The 19,163-nt window shown below is 45.9% G+C and overlaps 1 protein-coding gene across 1 annotated transcript in view; it reads right to left on the bottom strand.

Moving 5' to 3' along the window:
- grm5b (glutamate receptor, metabotropic 5b) overlaps window positions 1-9,904 on the bottom strand; it is a 35,794-nt gene extending 25,890 nt beyond the window's left edge. The window contains exons 1-5 of the mRNA XM_076146313.1: window positions 9,701-9,904; window positions 8,973-9,422; window positions 8,626-8,740; window positions 1,194-1,268; window positions 887-1,061 (exon numbers count right to left, since the gene is read on the bottom strand). Of these exons, the coding sequence (XP_076002428.1) occupies window positions 887-1,061; window positions 1,194-1,268; window positions 8,626-8,740; window positions 8,973-9,422; window positions 9,701-9,904 (1,019 nt within the window). The remainder of the gene's footprint in view (window positions 1-886; window positions 1,062-1,193; window positions 1,269-8,625; window positions 8,741-8,972; window positions 9,423-9,700) is intronic.
- Between the last annotated feature and the right edge of the window lie 9,259 nt (window positions 9,905-19,163).

Consider the following 19,163-nt stretch of genomic DNA (forward strand, 5'->3'; position numbering starts at 1 on the left):
TGTGTGTGTGTGTGTGTGTGTGTGTGTGTGTGTGTGTGTGTGTGTGTGTTGAGCGCAGGAGTGTGTGTATCATATTATTTTTGCCCCCCCCTCCCATTTGAGTGTACAGCACATTCAGTATGGACTTTACCTCTCTCTCTCTCTCTTTCTCTCTCTCTCTCCGTGGACAGCATGATGGCGGCAGCGATGATGATGATGATGGTGATGGTGATGAAGGTGAGGGTGGCGGTGACAATGAGCGTGATGATGGTGGCACTGACAAGAGAAAAGAGGCCGGCCGTGGTGATGATTGAGCAACGAGCGCGCAGACGGCTGGGGGAGAACGGAGGAGAATAGAGACTGAATTGATTTGTAGCATTTAAAATGGTAATTGGATGAAAATGATCAGAGTCTGTCTGAATTGTATTTCTCCCAGCATGTTGGCCACCACGGATGCTCAAATCATTATTCATGTAATGGTAATTACACAGTTGACATGGCAACAAAAACTCAGAGGCAACTTTCACACACACACACACACGCAGGGAGAGAGGTGTAGTAACAAACAGTGCATTTGGAAGTTTATTTTCGCTAACTTGTTGTAGGAGGAATTCATTGAAGTGAAAACAGGAAAACCACCTCCGAACTCCAAAACACCATGAAATTAAATATGGAGAGTGTGTGTGTGCATTTGCGACTGAATAAAGGGCAACAATGTATTCTGTATAGCACTGCTGTATGCTGCTATTGTGTTCATGAGCGTCTCTGTGTTTAAATATTAATCACTGTCTTCTTACAGCGGCGACGCGTTTGATTACTGATTTTCCAAACGCTTATTAAGACTAATCAGCAAATAGCTCCATCTTAACACAAATCACACTGGGCCTGAGATGAGCGCGTGTCTGACCTGCCGATGAGCAGGAACTCTCCCACCAGGCCCTGCCGTCTCATGGCCATGAGGATGTTGCGGACGGTCATGCCCTCGCAGAAGCACGCCACCACCCGGGCCTTGGGCAGGTGGGCCCTCAGACGCTCCAGCAGCCGGTCGAAGCTTTGCTCGCCGGCGTTGCTCCAGATCTTCCCTGGAAGGAGACAAAAGAGTCAAAGTCATCACGACGTTCTAAACATTCCATTCAGAGTTCCATCCTTGGCAGTGTGTTTGCTTTATTTGCATAAGTCTCATTTAATGGCCTGGTGGACTCTGCGTCTCTTACCGGAGTGAGCGATGCAGATTCCCTCCTTGGCTGCCATGTCCTTGAAGGCTTCCATCCCACTTTCGCCATAGTTGCCTGGAAAACCACAGAGAGAGAGAGAGAGGAAAAGGGTGAGGGAGGGTGATTACTGTAACATGACAATAAGACACGTGAAAATGATCCAAGCGGCTAAATGGACCGATCAACAACGGGCCTGCTGCTGCACAATTCATGAAATTGTGTCAGAGGAAAAACTACACACCACACAGCTCAGCTCAGTGTGTGTCTCCCCACTGTGGCACCCGATTCTTTGCCAGAGAAAGTGGGTGACCTGAAATATATGCAAATGAAGGGTTGTACACACTGGCATAGAACATGACAGGATTCCCCTCTTTCAACTCTCTCTCCCATCCTCTCCATCCCTCCCTCTTCTCTGCCGCCATTTGAATAAAAGATCAAAACTCTCCCTCGTTCGCCCTTTTTTCCCCCTCGCGTGGTTCCATCTTCTGCGTCTCTGCACAGAGCTTTAGTTGGGTTTTTTATCTTACTTTGCGTGCGGCCAATTAACAGAGAGAGGAGCTGATTAGGCCTCATTGATCTTTGCCTTTTTCTACATCGATGTGGAGAGACGGGCGGGGGCGGAGGGCGAGAGCAATGGCAGAGAGAGAGAGAGAGAGAGAGCGAGAGAGAGACGGGGAAAATTGCAAGATGAGAGGGCAAATGGAGGGACTAGGGTGTAAGAGAGGAGGAGGAGGAGTAAGAGGAGCGTGTGTGTGTGTGTGTGTGTGTGTGTGTGTGTGTGTGTGTGTGTGTGTGTGTGTTGAAAGCCAGGCCAATGACGAGTGTGGAGCAAAGTGTAAAGTCCTGTAATTAGTGTCTCAGTGAGAGGAGTGGGAGACAGATGGTTCCGACTGTCCTTCTCTTACACACATGAGCATGCACACACACACAAAGACAGATACAAAGACACGCATATACACACACGCACACACACACCACTGTTACCAGCATCTAAATCGATGGTGCTTGTAACCTACTTCGCTCTAATCTCAACTGGGATTTATGTGTGAGACGTGTGTGTGTGTGTGTGTGTGTGTGTGTGTGTGTGTGTGTTTCTCCCTCCCTCTCTCTCTCCCTCTCTCCTTCTCTCCCTCTCTCTCTCTCAAATCGTCATGTTTCCTCATCACTCCATTGCGTCCTTCTGTCCCTGAATCTCACACGTAGGCGTACACACAGGTTCACACTCTAAAAAGGTTAGAGTCTGACAGCTACAAACACAAAGTAGTGGCCTGTCAGTTGGAGTTTCTGCCTTTTTCCTCCCTAAATGCTCTTTACACACACACACACACACACACACACACACACACACACACACACACACACACACACACACACACACACACACACACACACACACACACACACACACACACACACACACACACACACACACACACACACACACACACACACACACACACACAGCGTATCCATTATCTTCATTGTAATCTCATTTTAGAGCAGAAACGCTTACCCACACTACATTTGTCTCACGCTTCCTTTTCTCACTTGAAGTCTTGCTGAGTTTCCTCCGACTCCCAGTGCACAAATCCAACTGGGACCTGTGGCGCTGAGCTGATCACACACTGGCAGATTTGTTCTTTCCCTGTGTAAGTTGTTATCCTCTGCACTTTTCTTTTGGCTGCTCTCTCCCCGCAATGCTGCATTGTCAATTTTTCCCCAACCCAAATCCCACTCACACACAGGAGGGGTTGGAAAATACTAAAAACACCTTTTGATACAGTGCAGTCTTACATAACTGCACTGCTAAATAAGGCCACAATAATTACCAAGGACTCGAAGCAAAACCTCTTAACACGTACACAAATACAAATAAAGGAGGAAAGTTTGAAAGCTATTACAATATTACAGTACGGATCAAATCCTGTCTGCTGCCTTTCTTCCTGCTACTTTTTTCATCTCCTCCTTTCATCTTACTCCTCCTTCTTTTTATGCAGAACACAACAGCACAACATGAGATACAGTATAACGTAATACGGCCAGTAGAGATGGAAATATTCCTCCAATGCTGCCTCAACCCTCTCGTCTTCCTCCCCTTCTACTCTTCCTCATCCACCAGGAGGGACAGAGTATTGACGCCACCCGCACACCCATTCTCATCCGGACGGCTACAACAAATGGCTAAATGTCAAATACAGAAATATCCTGCGGCGGCCTGGCACGCTGACACTCACACTGCGTCAGACACAGAGAGAAACAAAATCACACAAGTACATGTCCAAAAGAACACACACACACACACACATACACACACACTATCCTAACAAGTAAAATAGTATAAAAGTGTAGCAACTGTTAACCAGCACACATTAGAAAGGAATTAGAGTCCCCCTGACAGTGTAACCATATATCTTTTAGATTTCATTAAATCAAATCAGTCGCTTCTGTATGATTGATAATCGATGAAATCTATCAACTGGACTAAAAGCATCACACAAGCTGTTTGGGAATAAAAGATGGTGGTTTATTTCCAGCCTGCCTCTTCCTGCTGCACACTTTCATTGGATAATTAAAATCAAAATGTGATTGTATTATTCATTCATGCTTTCAGGTGAGTAAACATTCTAACTATGCAGATGCACCAACACAGCTACTGCCTGCCTGCCTGCCTGCCTGCCTGCCTGCATCGGTATCTTATATAGAGTCTCTACAGGTGGTTGCATGTTTCATAAAGTATTACCCTGCAAATCTCTTCTCTCATATACTATATCTATATATGTCTTTCTACATTTTTGCCATGGCAACAGCTTAAGTGCCTGATCGGCGATCTCTGTGAATGACCTTACTGACAACTGTGGCAGTAGGAAATCTCCGTTTAATGCTGGCTCGCTGTGCATGAAACATGGATGGAAGCCGGGGCGGCAGGATGGCAGATGATCTGCTGTAAGTCATTATTAAATGGATCCCATGAACAGGACTTCTGAAAACGGAGCCTGAGAGTCACACTGAGGCTCATTAGTGAAACATTGATGCGCCCTTGTGATGTGGGGAACCATCAAAAACTGGTCCGTGACCCAGTTTGGAGTCTCACCCTTAGGCGACACTGCCAGAGAATGTGATAAAGACGGAGCATATTTTAACATTCTCTCCTCAGTCATGATACTATTCTCTCCACCGCCCTGCCGCTTTCATCTTCATCAGTGCTGCCACGGCCGTCACAGTTAAGTCAACAGAGGACATGTCGTAATTTCACACACACACACACACACACACACACACACACACACACACACACACACACACACACACACACACACACACACACACACACACACACACACACACACACACACACACACACACACACACACACACACACATCCAGAGGCTGGCTGGAAGACAGGACGGGGGAAGACAGAAGGTGGAGGAAGAGTGAAGATCAAAGAGCCAATAAAGACAAATAAAAGGATGGAATGAGAGGGAGAAAATGGGAGACATAAAGGTGAAGAGAGGGTTGACATCTCGGCTTACGGAGAGATTGATCAATTTCTGCACAGGCCGTGGGTGACAGATGTCAAATGACATGTCAATAAAACCTATTGAGCTGAATTTAATTGAACTGAACTAGAAAAGAAAAGAGAGAGGCAGGGGACAGAGAGAGAGAGAGAGAGAGAGAGAGAGAGAGAGAGAGAGAGGAGGGTGAGAGAGTGAAAGGAAGCACTGGAATGTGAAATAGTTGCATCGAAACAACCAAAAACACTGAGGAGGAGCACCTTCACGAGCCGACCACCCAAAGGTTCTTTCCAAAGCCACAGCGCAGGTCCTTTTTTACAGATGTTGAAAGACTTTGCTACTCTTCCTCTATCAAAGTGCCGATCTGAGTGATGTAATGATGATGTTTGTGATCTGCAGCTGTGCCCTTCAGCCACAGCACAGCTTGAACGTACTAAACTCGTTCTTACGGCACTTCAAAACACTTACGCTTCTTAGACCTGATTCAAACATCATTTACATTATTTAGCCTGAGATGGGTGTTTTGAAAAGTGGCTCATTGTTGTTATGACTCAGAAGTGCAATTTTATTCTCTATTTGCTCGATTGAGATCAAAACGAGCCACATTCTGCAGTTTGTCTATCGTTCTCTTGGCACGGTAGGGATTGCTGAAGTGGATGTTTCTACAAATGAATGTAAATCGTTATTGCTGTATTCATATATAGTACAATTTATTTTATAATACATTGCCATGGGTGAATATTCTGTTCCATTCACATACTGAGAGAAGTACATCCGTAACTCTTCATCTAACTTCTATCAGCCACAATATAGGCCTGGAGAAAGAAAGTAGATTCATAATATAACTAAAAGAGTACACACCTTAAATGTAGCTGAAAAAAACCTATAGAACATTCTATTTGGTGTAATAAACAGCTATAAAGAACAATGAATGAATGATAATATTAATAATAATAATGGCTCTTTTTTAAATTACTGGATCCACCCCAGGATCCAAATCAGCATAAACATCTAAATAGGTTCCCTGGCCGTGCCCCGCCCCTTTCTGGATCCGTTTATGGGGCACCAAACACATGCGGGTACATGTGACCCACCTTGGCCGAGGCTCAGCAGATGTCCCTCTGAAGAATGGACACCACACCATTAAATAAACAGCCTGGAGACTGTGCCTTCCACTCTAGCGGCTTATTTTCACCTCATGACAACGTTTTGCAAAAATTGGTGTGAATCCATTGTGGCGAAAGTCACAACCAGGGGCAGAAGCACAGTTCCATATTTTCTCCCGTTGCGAGGAAAGGCTTCTAATAAGGTCGCATTCCCCCGTAAAATATTATGTCACTGCTTCAGTGTAATTACAGCGCCGGTTTTAAATGTATTATTCAGTTTCCTGCAGAACACCACGCCAGCTTCCACAGTCTCTCGCCTTAAGATGCAAAATGGTAATGCGGTGAATTAATGAGTCTCTACACACTTCCTCCCCATCATTCTGTGAATCTGCAGCTCCTGAACACTCTTATCTATCCCAAGCGCTCTGCTTACACACACACACACACACGTGCACAGACACACACACACCTTGTTCTATGTGTCTGTATGTTTTTCTGGCTCTGTTATCATCGACTTCCTCATCCTCTCTTTTGCTCTTCCTCTTGCCTTGCCCCCTCACAATTAAGCCTCCCTTGCCTGTCCTCTACCATCTCTCAACCCACGCCGTTCCTGTTCCATCCCTCTCTTCTCCCTCTCTCCCGTTCGCTTTCCTATCCCTTTCTAATGCTTCTCCTCTCCTCTCTAATCCCCTCCCTCTCTGGCCCAGGCTGTCTGAGAGCGCTTGTGTTTGAGAAGGCAGCGGCCGCCCTTGAAGTCAGTTTCCAAGGTCGAAGCCGCCTGTCTGGGGAGACACAAGACCAATACTTTGCTGACATGTTCACACATTTCTACCAAATAAAAAATCCACACACTCACTCACATACACACGTCTACACACACACACGCACACACACACACACACATGCTTGCTCCACGTCTTGCTATTGTGATTAACAGTTAGACCGACACACTCCATCGGAGAGCGGTCTCATGAGAAAGCAAAAACAAATGCGATACAAAAGACAAATGTTATTTCAGACCCAATACGCAGGGCAATTTGTGTTTGTAACCATCCACTGGAAAATATGCAGACCATTTAGGTCGAGGTTATTCGTCCATTCATACCGAATAGGAATGCAGGATCAACTAACTCCTATCTGATGCTCACCACGCTGGTGCACCATCCTACATAACACACAGAGTTCGCCTTAATCAATTGGATCCTGCATGAACATAACGAACCTCGTGTGCCTCAAAGGATGTTGCTTATGTGATGAATTGGTATTTGATTAAATTCGTGCGACGGGAGAAGCAGGAGCAGAGACGAGCAGGAACCATGCAGGAGACGAGACCAAGCCGGAGGAGCAGAGAGAACGGATTACCGACAAGAGAAGAGACATCGGCAGGAAAGGAGACTCAGCCTGAAATCGGACACAGACGTGATGCCCTCAAGCATCGCCAGAGGCCAGTCTCTCTCTCTCTCTCTCTCGCTCTCTCTCTCTTTCATCTCTCTCTCTCTCTCTCTTGCTGGCATTGGCAAACAGACTGAAGAAAGTGATGGATCACATTGTAAATATAGAGCAGACCTATTGTATCCCGAGCTGATGCATTGGGCACAATACATCACTGAGTCGAGATTATGTGGAAGTCGTATTAAATCAAATTTTGTCTTATTTCAAGTGACGAAAACAAAAACCTTTGTGGAGGCTCTTTGCTTTCCCCCCTGGTTTCATAGTCCTGATCAAGGCTCTCTACAGTAATGTTGAAAGTGTAGTGAAAGGTAATGGTGGTTTAGTAACGATGGTTAAATACAATTTTGTGATGAGATAACTCAGGATGTTGTTTTTTGGTTTGATATCAGATAAAAGGTATGGAATCATTGGAATATAAATAATGTATTAAAGTAACTCTCTCCCTCTTCCCTCTCTCTCTCTCTGTGCATGTGTGTGTGTATTGCACTTTATCTCACACACTTGCGGCATTGTCCTCAAGTCCCCGTGGGTCTCACATTATCAGCCAATCTCCTCAGATAAATTTGAGTGACTGAGTGAGTGAGAGAGTAACTGGGTGTGAGGAAGGAGTGTGTGCACCTTGACAAGGCGTACATCCGATACAAAAACTGCATCCTACTGTACAATCCTGACCCTTTCAAATCATTCTCCAGCTTCCCTGGTCTTCCTCATCCTCCATCTCCGCCTCCAAAAGCTCCTCATCGTCTATTTTCAGTGAGCATTTCAGAGGAGAATATCATGAAGATTAATGATTACTGACAGTTCGTCTTCTCCTAATGATGACTGAACCCACTGTCAACCAAACACTCTGGCTCCTCATTAAATCTCTCATGGCAATTCAATCCCTCCTCTGCCGCCGAGGGAAAAACCACTGAACTGCTCGGGTGTTTTCATCCGCTTCTCGCCATCATTTAACCGCCTTGAAACCAAACCCAACATCATAACTTTGAAACTCATCTACTTGAGAAGCACTTTCCCCTTTATTCTGCACCAGATTGGCAGCTGCTCTCTTTGACCACGTCTTCCTCCCTCTCCTCATCCTCGCACTTTGAAAGAAAACTCTCTCGACGCTTCTCTACGGCCCCGGCTCGCTCCTAACTCTTTTTTCGGCGTATCCCATAACTCCTCACTACCGGCCATTAGGCGGGCCATCAAAGGACTTAACACCTATTGTTCTGTTCCATTCACTGCCATTCACTCTGGATTAGACATTCCGCTCAATAAATGTGATGAATAATTAAATAAAGGTTATGAGGAGGAAAGAGAGAGATAGAGAGGAAGCGCAGACGGAGAGTGAGAGTCTGGGTGTAAGACGAGGGTACCTTCAGTGTGTATCGCAGACACGTAGCTCCAGTTGTACCTCTTGACGATGTCCACCATGGCTCTGGCCTGCTGGGCATCTGAAGGCACCACCCGCATAAAGTACTTGTAAAGACTCTGGAACAATTGAAATTCAATCAGGTGATCAATGGGGGCGCATAACAGAATGAAGGTCACAGGCCCTAACGTGTCTACACTCCTCAGGTAATTACACTCAAATATTAGCATGTATAAATATGTATTTATGTGCATATATAACTTGATCAACCCAGCAATTTATTCCTAAAATACTGCAAGCGTCGATTATTATGTATGTAAGATATTAAAGCCACAATCAAAGTAAGTGTACCTTATCGCTGAGGTCCATGCTGGTGGCAGAGTAGGCGATCTGGGGTATGTTGAACAACTGTAAAAGATTCTGGACCTGGATGGCCACTGAGCTGGACCCAGGCCCGATCAGGCCCACGATGGGTTTCTTTCCCCGCATGGGAGTAGCCGCCGGGTCTGCGCACTTCATGGTCCCTCCCCCTCCTCCCCCTCCTCCTCCTCCTCCACCCCAGGGACCTCCACCGCCCCACTCCTCCGCCTCGTCGGAGGAGACCAGCGAGTCCCGAATGAACTCGATGCTCTGCTCCAGCGCCACCGCCGAGTGCCAGCAGGAGTCGCGGATCTCGCAGCCCAGGCTGATGTTAGGGAGGATGTTCTGGTCTGCGTTGATGCGGTCCAGCGTGTGCATCATGGCCTCCACCCGCTGGATCCCATACTGCTCTCGCACTGCGCCGCACTTGCGCTCGTGCACCTGGGCACGCGGGAACAGAGGACGAATCGGATCAAACTCAATCAGGTTTATTCATGAATACTGCAAAGCACTTATCAAATCACACAGAAACAAAGCAAACTTAACTAAATAAAGGCTGTGGTTGGTTATACCCTAAAATTAGATTTTGCAGCGATACTTGATTAATACTGCATTTGAAAAAAATGTAATGTTCTAAAAATGCTATAGGTTCTTTGGGTCTCTTTACATACAGTATACACACATTGGTACATGAACACCGACACAAAGACAAAAAATACCTTGTCAGCAGGAGGTTGATGATGGACGGAGAACAACGCACCGATGATGATGTCACCAGGAATGTGTGCTACAACTCGCCGTTCATTGGAGTGGGCGGCGTCCGCGCTTCGGGGCCCCGCCCAGACGGAGAAACCCAGCAGCAGCCAAAGCATCTTATTGGTTCGTGGAGGAAACGTGGGAGGAGGCGCAGATCTCAGAGGCATCGTGGAGAGCTGTCACAGGAAACGTCTTGTCCAGAAAACGCCTTCCCTGCCCATAGCAAGAGCGTGTGGCGCGCAAGAGGCTTTAGAAAATGGACGATGTCTCTCTCCCGTTTTACTCTGATTTCTGTCCGTTTCAGTCACTCAAGGTAGAACCATCGCTGCGGTGACCGAGACAGGCGTGGAGGTGCGACCTAGGAAATTCAAGGGGAAAACGTGGGCTTAAGTCTCAGAGGCAGAAATAACCTCAGTCTCTCACAATAACGAGTCAGAGTTGGTCTCCACAGTAACAGGTGACAGACAGACATGTTCACACAACCTGCGAACAGGAAATACTTCATTAGAGAGCAACAACTGCAAAGGTAGGCAGAAACCTGCATGTCCAAAAGCTCCATTTGCTTTGCAACAATCTGTGTATAGATACAGAGTATTGCTTTCATTGATCTTTGCCCGAAAGTAAACAATACATTGTTGTTCATTGACATTCACTTGCACTTTCAGACATTGATCAATAGAGCTCCATTACACGACTTTCAAACACTACGTGAGCTCCCCACTTCATGTAAAATGGGATCAAGGTCACAACGGGACTGTGGTTCACAGCAGAGACGAAGACAAGAGGTGGTGAAGGCAGGAACACAGCGCGAGACAGAAAGTGAAGAAGATGAGCAGGGGACATGGGAGGAGAGTAAGAAAGGCAGAGAGAGGCTGACGTGAAGGGGAAAGACGAAGGAGGACAACACAACACAAGAGGAGAGAAAGAGGAGACACTGCATCGGAGAAGAAGAGGAAGAAGATAGCAATAAATTAACTATGAAAGAGAAATAGGTACAAAAATGTAGGAAAAGTGTCAAATAATTGACATGGCGGCTACAAGGCTAAGTGATGAATAACGCAAATAGCAGCTCTCTGCTAGAACACAACTACTGCCCAAACATGATGTCTATTTAAATATTCATTACATCCCTCCAACCAGAAGTAACAGTTGATATTATACTGCTCTCAGTGACTTGCAACTAAAGCTCACCATTCTACAGTGCCACAAACTTGCCAGCATTCCTAGCATGCTACAAACTAGCATTGCTGCTAAGAACTATCTTCTTCTTCTTGCTGTTACCCACGAAGAAGACATGTCAGGTTTTAAAACTGAAAAGTGACAAGACGCCAAGATCGTTCTGCCGACAGATGTCTTATTCGCTGTTAAATTTCACAATTGGTGGGTATATCCTCGCTAACAGGTTAGACTCTTCCTCTGCGGAAGCTTGTAATTAGTGATACATTCATTTAAAAGTAATTGATCACAGTAGGAAGCTGTACAATAAATGATATTTATATTTGGGTATTTTGGGTATTACCAATTTCAAGTAATATGCTCAAAATGTACGATTACAGCGACTGTTCCTGTCATCTGTGATAACAAATGTTAATACCCAACTTCAACAGAAGCCAGTAATATCTTCACCACCAGTCCATTTTGTGGATTGATCTAAAAAATGTGATCTTACGTCATGTGTCAGTCACAGATCAGCTGATATATTGTTATGGGATTTCTCTTTTCTTGTGAAATATTCATGATTGTATCTGAATCAACACTCCAGTCTTAGCCTTGCTCTTCGGCGGTCACACTGTCTGTCCCTCTCATGCTCGTGTTCTATGCCTCAACTGTTGCGTAAACCCAACAGAGAGCAGAAAGGGAAAGAGAATCAAATCCTCATTCCAAACACAAACATGGAGCACACTCCATTAGGCGTGTAATTCTGTCTAAACCACACACAGGGGCATCATAAAGCCGCCCACTCCAACATTCACAGACATAAACACACATAACATAGGCAAAACCAACAGCCTCTCTGCTTCTCTGTCTCACTGATTTGCACTAACATCGTCCGATAACTGCATACCAAACAGTAACAACAGCTGAATAAGTTACTCTTATTCAGACACACACTTAGCCAACTTCTCTCTATTGTGACACATACTCAACACAAGGATGAAAGTACATTGCACAAACTTCAGTGATGACAATAACAAAAGGAGCCAAAGACAGAAGGAGGGATTAGACAGGTAAAGTATGAACACCTTATGAAAGGACCTCACAAATACACAGAATTGACATTAGGAAAAGGTCGACATCACCAATTCTATTAAGATCAACAATGACCCTCAGATTTGCACCAGTATGCAACTGTATACATTATAGAGACATGCGGTGCAGTCCAACAGGTGTAGGAGACATAAGAAATTACACAATATGCTGCAGGGTATAGCTTTTGTCTTTCTAGAGATACAAAATAAAAACCATAGCAATCATTGGAGATTGTATATTTCTTGCAGGGAACTTAACTAGGTCACAAAACACTTTTCTGTTGTGTGTGCATTTTAAGAAAGCAGTAATATTTTGGGAACCGTCACCGATTCAGTTAAGAATCCCAAAAGGTTTTGCTGAATATGCATGTGGAGGTGCTTGTGTGTTTGCCTTTGGGCTCCAAGTGGACAAAGTTTCGGTCCTGCTACTTGTGCATTAACACAGGACCAAAGGAGACGTTAAAGGTTTATTTTGACGCTCACCATTTACTGATTTGTATCACTTTTATTGTGTTTAGACACCAGCATTCACCACATTCTATCCATTCCACGCCTTCTCACATAAACATTAATGGTCTGTCCTCATTTCTGTTGATGTATTTTCATCAGTCAGTTTTCATCTGCTTTAGTAGGGAGCAATGTACATATATTATCATATTTTGCAACCTAAATACGGATATAAAGTTGTCAGGGCACTCTTAGAATCCCAGAATTGATAACACCTATCCCAGAGGCAACATCAGAACATTAATCCTACAAATATGCACCGTAATCACCACTGACTGAGACTCGACTCACATCAACGTGGACTCAGGTGACAAATCTGCTCATTTGAGACTCTAGCAGACATAATTTTTTAAAGATTTTGAGTTCAAAACCCAATGTATTTTGGCTGGGAAAGACTTGGCACATTCCCAAAAACAAAGAAAATCCGCTCTCTCTCTTCCAGACCCATGTTCAACCAATCCAAACCAACAGCAAACAGAAATTGTGAATGAACCCACGATTTGTGTAAAATGGCTGTACTACTTATTCGATAGGACCTGAAACCTCAGGACTTGGACTCGTCTTGACTGAGTGATTTCCAGCAGTTTGGCTCATACATGCTGCAGGTGCGAGTTTCTGCAAGTCCTCCAATTCAAGCTGTGACCTCAAATCACTCCAGTGCTCCTGCAATGTTTCTGCTGGGACACGGACACGGACACACACACACAGCGGCAACAGCATGCACAGACTGTGTGCGTGCCTGCCTGCCTGCCTGCCTGTTCTCTCTCAATTGTCCGTGTTGTGCACTCAGCTACAGTTGCTGTTCATGTCACATTCCGTTATTCCTTGTGTCCTTGTCCAATGATGGAGATTCTTGATCACTGATTACGCAGCATCTGCTCACACAACAACGGTGCTTTGGCGCAGCGCTGCATTCCTCATTAACCGCAATGGAGGTCACAGTCCCGTCATTTGCACCGAACCAGAACGCGCACGAAGCCGCGGTTTGTAACGAGCCGCCGGGGGCCAAACGTCACAGAGTCGCGGGGTGAAATGTACACACACATACACACACACACACACACACACACGAACACATGAACACGCAGGAACACACGCGCGTACCAACGACACGCCGCTTTCTGCTCCACCGATGCGTTCACGGCACCATTCCCCCCCCCCCCCCCCCAAAACCAGTGACACCGGCTGCGGTCTTCCAACTATACCGAACCACACACACATACACACACACACACACACACACGCTGAAACCTTGTAATGTCATTTGGAACAAATGTCTCCTGCTGAAAAAGTCCCGCGAAACAATTAAGTGCAATGTGACAGAAGTCCAGCGTAAATTAGACAAATGACACGAAATGATTTGGTTTTGCCATTTCAATAATAACGCCATTACCTTAGAAGAACCGATCATTCTGACGTCACTGTCCCGCTTGACAATTAAGGTTGTAGGTCAATTAATAACGGCTGGTGCTGGACGGTACCGCGCAGTCCAACGTCAAACCGAGCGGAGCCGAGGATTACTGAGCATCTTTGCAGCTTCCTCCGTTTTCCAGTCACGCACACCTGAGCCTCCCTCCGAACACCTCTCTCCTTCAACCCACCTCTCCCTCTCTCTCGCTCTATCTCTCTCTCTCTCTCTCTCCTGTGCTCCTCCCCTCCTCTCTTTTTCTATCTCCTCTCCCATCCCTCCCCTCCTCCTTCCCCCCGTCTTCCTCCACCCCCCCTCTCTCTGTATCCTCCCCACCTTTCCCATCCATCCTCCACTCCTCTCCTCTCCTCCTCACCTCTCTCTCCCTCTGATCATCAGTATATTTGCTTTTTATTTTCATGACATTTCTTCCATCTCCACTCTTTGTTTTCTCCCCTCTGCCTCTTCCTCTCTTCCTCTCTTCCTGCAAGATATCTGGAAAGGTCGTGCTCATAATTAGCATCCAGACAAAACAAAAGGGAACAGGTTTTGACTGGAAAACCAACAAATAAGAAAAATATGATTATTTTGTCCTGTTTCTCACCATAAAGACACAAACATGAACGCGGCACAATAACAGGAGAGTGTAAGCCCAGTGTGTTGACATTGAAGTGATGCACAGGTGCGCCTAAATACATATTAATGCGCAGTAATGGCGCACTAAACGGTGGCCCCTGAACGCACCGCCGCCAATATTAATAATATCACTTACACCTGTGCCGTGACCTGTCAGGATCTCAGCCAATCAGAGCCCGGGGGCCGCTTGATCAAGTGACAGGTTGTTGGTGCCAGCGGGGGGAGGGTGTGTGCGTGTATCAAACTGTGCATATCAATTTGTGTGTGTCTGTGTGCTCTCTCTCTCACAAACACAAACATAAACACAAACACACACACACACACACACACACACACACACACACACACACACACACACTATCCCTCACTATCAATCAATTTACCGCTCAGGGAAAAAGGGACGCAAACGCACCATTTGTTGCAGTGGGGTAAACATACATTATAAACACGGAATCTGTATTTCTGCGGTGTGTGAGTGTGTACCCGTCCGTCCGATCAAGCAGACATTGAGGTGACGCTGGTGTAACGACGCGGCGGAGGGGGATCGATACCACACTCCGGTGTCACAGCGGTCACGGCAGTAAACGGCCATTAACCTATGCAGCTCCGTCCCAAAGACCCGCAGACCCCCCGATCATTACAGATAAGAAATCGATACCAATCTAATGGAAACCACCGACTCGGTCTGGAGACGTCTCCAGCCGTATCAACGCGGACTGCAAATATCGACAAGCTGCTTTAGGTTTCACATTAAATACCGAGTTGCATTTTAAAGCAATAACTTCATCAGATCGATGTCTCAGTGCGGGGAAAAGTCTGACACCAACCGTGGATTTTGGTTTGGAAATGTTATTTTTATGCCACTTTCCTTATCGCATAAATAAATACATCTACACACAGACACAAGTACACACACCGGCGGAGCAGAAGGGAAGCAGGAGTCACATACCTCCGCTCGCAGGACAGGTGAGTGTGTCCGGAGAGACGGTGCATCCCCCTCAAGCGTCCATCAGACCATCCTGCTGCCGCTGCTTAATCCACTTTTTCACCATGGCAACAAATGAACCCCCCCTCCTCTCCTCTCTGTCGCTCCAATGAGGAGGCTCCGTTTGCGTCACAGGTCACCCATCCTCTCTCTCTCTCCCTCCCTCTCTCTATCTCTCTCTCTCTCTCCCTCTCTCTAGATATCACACCTACCTCCAAGATACCATCTGGAGATAGAGTCTGATACAGAGCTGCCTGGAAGAGGGAGGAGAGAGAGAGGGAGGTGTGTGTGTGTGTGTGTGTGTGTGTGTGTGTGTGTGTGTGTGTGTGTGTGTGTGTGTGTGTGAGAAGAGGGTTTTAGAGCTTGGCTGTGACAAAGCTTGGATTAATTTGCCAGCCAAATGCATTTGGGATTAGTAGACCATTAAAAGAGCATAGACATGCGCATACACAGAACCCAACACACACATGCTGTGTACAAACCCACTCCACGCAACTGCATATATTCACACACACACACAAACGCACCATGTCTCTCTCACACACGCTCACGGCTTTAGGAGATGCACTGATACCTCACTAAGCCTGACCTCCCTCTCGTTTCCTCTGCGTCTCACATTTAAGAGAAAAATAGATTAACAAGCAAACGCACACTTGCACAAATTTCCGAAGTCTTGCTGTCATGAGTAAGTTTTCACACAGTGTGTAGATAGATGGGATGCGGGGGAATCAAACTGGTGTGTTTTGGGAAACGACAGCATGATTTCACACTGTGAGCAAACACAGCTATGAGTGATGACCTGCGATCTCAGCGTACACACACACACACACACACACACATTTACAAGGACATGGTCTCACTCAAACGCGTCGCACACTTTGACACACAGGCATCACTCGTCGCCTGTCACATTTCGTGTCGTCCTTGATTCTCTAAACAGAACTCTTTAGGTCAGATGAAATACAAGAATGCTCTGGGGTTGGCGTTTCTATGGCAACCTCTCAAAGTTGTACTCATAAAGAAAGTCAACATTGCAGCCCCCCCTGCACCAGACGGTATCAATTAAGTCTCCTGTGATCCAAATCAAAATGAGATAGCACTCATTCATCACTAAGAGACGACACTTGACACCTCATTGATGCCAATTTGGATCAATAAGTTCATTAATGCCAAAGGAACTAGGTGAATCAATGACACCAGAGACCAGAGTGTGTATAGAGAAAAAAGGATAGAAATCATGCAGTTAGGATAGAGTGTGTATAATTTAACACCAACCTTGTTTGTGTAGGCGGAAAGAGTGTCTCATGTATAGAAGCTCTCTGGAAAGATACAATAAGATTAGGGACACAATCACTGCAAGGACAGTTCATGACACACACCTGCTCTGAGTGTGTGTGTGTGTGTGCGCGTGCGTGTGTGTTTTTAGCCTGGACCTGCAGCACATGCATATAAACAGCCACAGGATAAGAATTCTCTCTGAAACACACTCCCAAGCACAACAGAGTCACTGTCACAGTCAGTAAATCAATTATTCACTGGCATTTCAGAATAACAGTGGATACCAATGGTTGCCATAGACACATAGCTGATTTACAGGGTTGTCATTTAGCCGTGATATTCCCTCTCGAAGTAGGACAAATAGAGAAAAAATGACAACCGCATAATGCCAGGAGAGAAATGAGGACGTTGGTTCTGAGAGACGCACTTAGCTCCATTTTGAAACAAGATTTTTAAGGTTGTATATATGTGTTTTGATTGAATGAATGAATGAATAAATGAGCTTGGGATGTGATGAACACTCACTCACTAGTATCCCATTCCTAATTCATCTAATCTGTTTGATATCAGCAGGCACAGATTGGGAAACAGAACCTACAGTCGGTACAAAAAAAAATGTATTGTTTTTTAATTGTATTGAATGTAATTTGTGTAAATTTTTCAACTCATGGCCAATTATTTTCCTGCTGTGTCTCATTACTGTCTTCCCCGACACTGCATTCCCTATAATACATGGATCTTTGTCAGGAGATCAGCCGTTCACACACGTTAATATAACTTGTAAACTGTATTTATACCGCATTTCATTTCATACAAACCACAGCAATTTGGTGCACTTGCGCAACGTTGTCCTCAGATCTCAGATCTCCTGACAGGCTGTTCCAGAGGCTGGATGCATATGAGCACTAAAAGCAGCCTGTCAATGGTAACTGTCAGCGCAGGTTGACGAACTGTCACAGCCTCACACACACACTTCTGCATGTTATAACAGGGGGGAGCAGACAGACTGTGGATTCTGCATCATTATAGGGATATCAATCTATCTATCTATCTATTTTTTTATCTTTCTATCTATCTACCTACCTACCTACCTACCTCTCGCTGTCTTTCTCTCTCTCTCTCTCTTATAGGTCACAGGTCAAGAAGTCTTACCCTCTGACGGCACCCAAACAGAGAGGACCCTTATACCTCACCTAAGGATTTCTCGTACAATAATAGACCAATCCTACAGGTCGAGCAGAAGCATCTACACCTAAATTTGAGGCGACACCTAAGAGACTAATCTCCGACAATCATCTCCTCGAGGCGACGAGATCATACTCGTTTCGTTCTCTGGAGGAGATCAGGCAGATGCGTGGTTCCTCCCGCGCAGGGCAGCAGCGTGGAGCTTTTTAATATGTAAAACAGCAGCTATTAAGTGACAAAACCAATGAGTGAGATGACATGAAGCAGTGTGATGACGGTGAGGAGCAACTGCAGCTTCTCAGATCATTCATGCTCCCTCCTGCCCTCCTTCATTTCATCTGCTGAGGAGCAAACCCATTCAAACTGTATGCAGCCACCACGCTGAGGCAACCACAACCGGGCTGCTTCAGTCGATTGAACGGGTCACAGCGCCCTCTAGCGTCTGTCTGGAGAACTAAACGATTTGGGATCAAACTTGTACTTGACGTCTCGAGTGCGTGTTCGAACTATTACGCACTGATTGTACTTGGAGCTGATATGCGTGTTTCCAGATTCTCAGAAGTGGAAGCGTCGAGCCCCGGCCTCCCCCCTCCTCCCCCTCCTCCCCCTCCTCTCCCTCCTCCCTGCCCCGCGGACAGGTTGGTCCGGTGACGGTCATTCCGTCCGCTCCGCTGCGTTCCTGCAGCGGGATAAGCTGCACCCCGTGCCTGGCTACGGCAGCATGTGACCGGCTTGTGATCTCAGCGAGGTCTGCGCAGATGATTTTCTGCCCCGGAGAGCCGACTGTACTCCCACTCTCTCTCTCTCTATCGCTCTCTCCCCCCTCTGTTCTTTACATTCTCCCCTGATCGGTCACGCTGCTCACGGATGACAGGATTACTTGGGAACTGTGGTCGATATGATGACAACAAACTCTCAAAGCCGCCTTGTATATGGATTTGTAATAAGAAAATGAAATCTATATCTTTATTTTAATAACACCTGTACAGCTGTATCATCCATCCATCCATCCTTCATCTTTATACTAGTGGTTCTCCAGTGATCACACCACTCACAGACAGACAGACAGACAGACAGACAGACAGACAAATGGAGGATGGATGGACGAATAACTGTGGAGAGATTCAATGTTGTTCTGGGAACCAGTCGATCCCATTCTAGTGTCTGGAGATTCTGTG

The sequence above is a fragment of the Genypterus blacodes genome, unplaced genomic scaffold, assembly GCF_046128005.1.
Source record: "Genypterus blacodes isolate CSIRO-AG114 ecotype Tasmania unplaced genomic scaffold, CSIRO-AGI_Gbla_v1 ptg000032l_1, whole genome shotgun sequence".
NCBI classification, from domain to species: domain Eukaryota; kingdom Metazoa; phylum Chordata; class Actinopteri; order Ophidiiformes; family Ophidiidae; genus Genypterus; species Genypterus blacodes.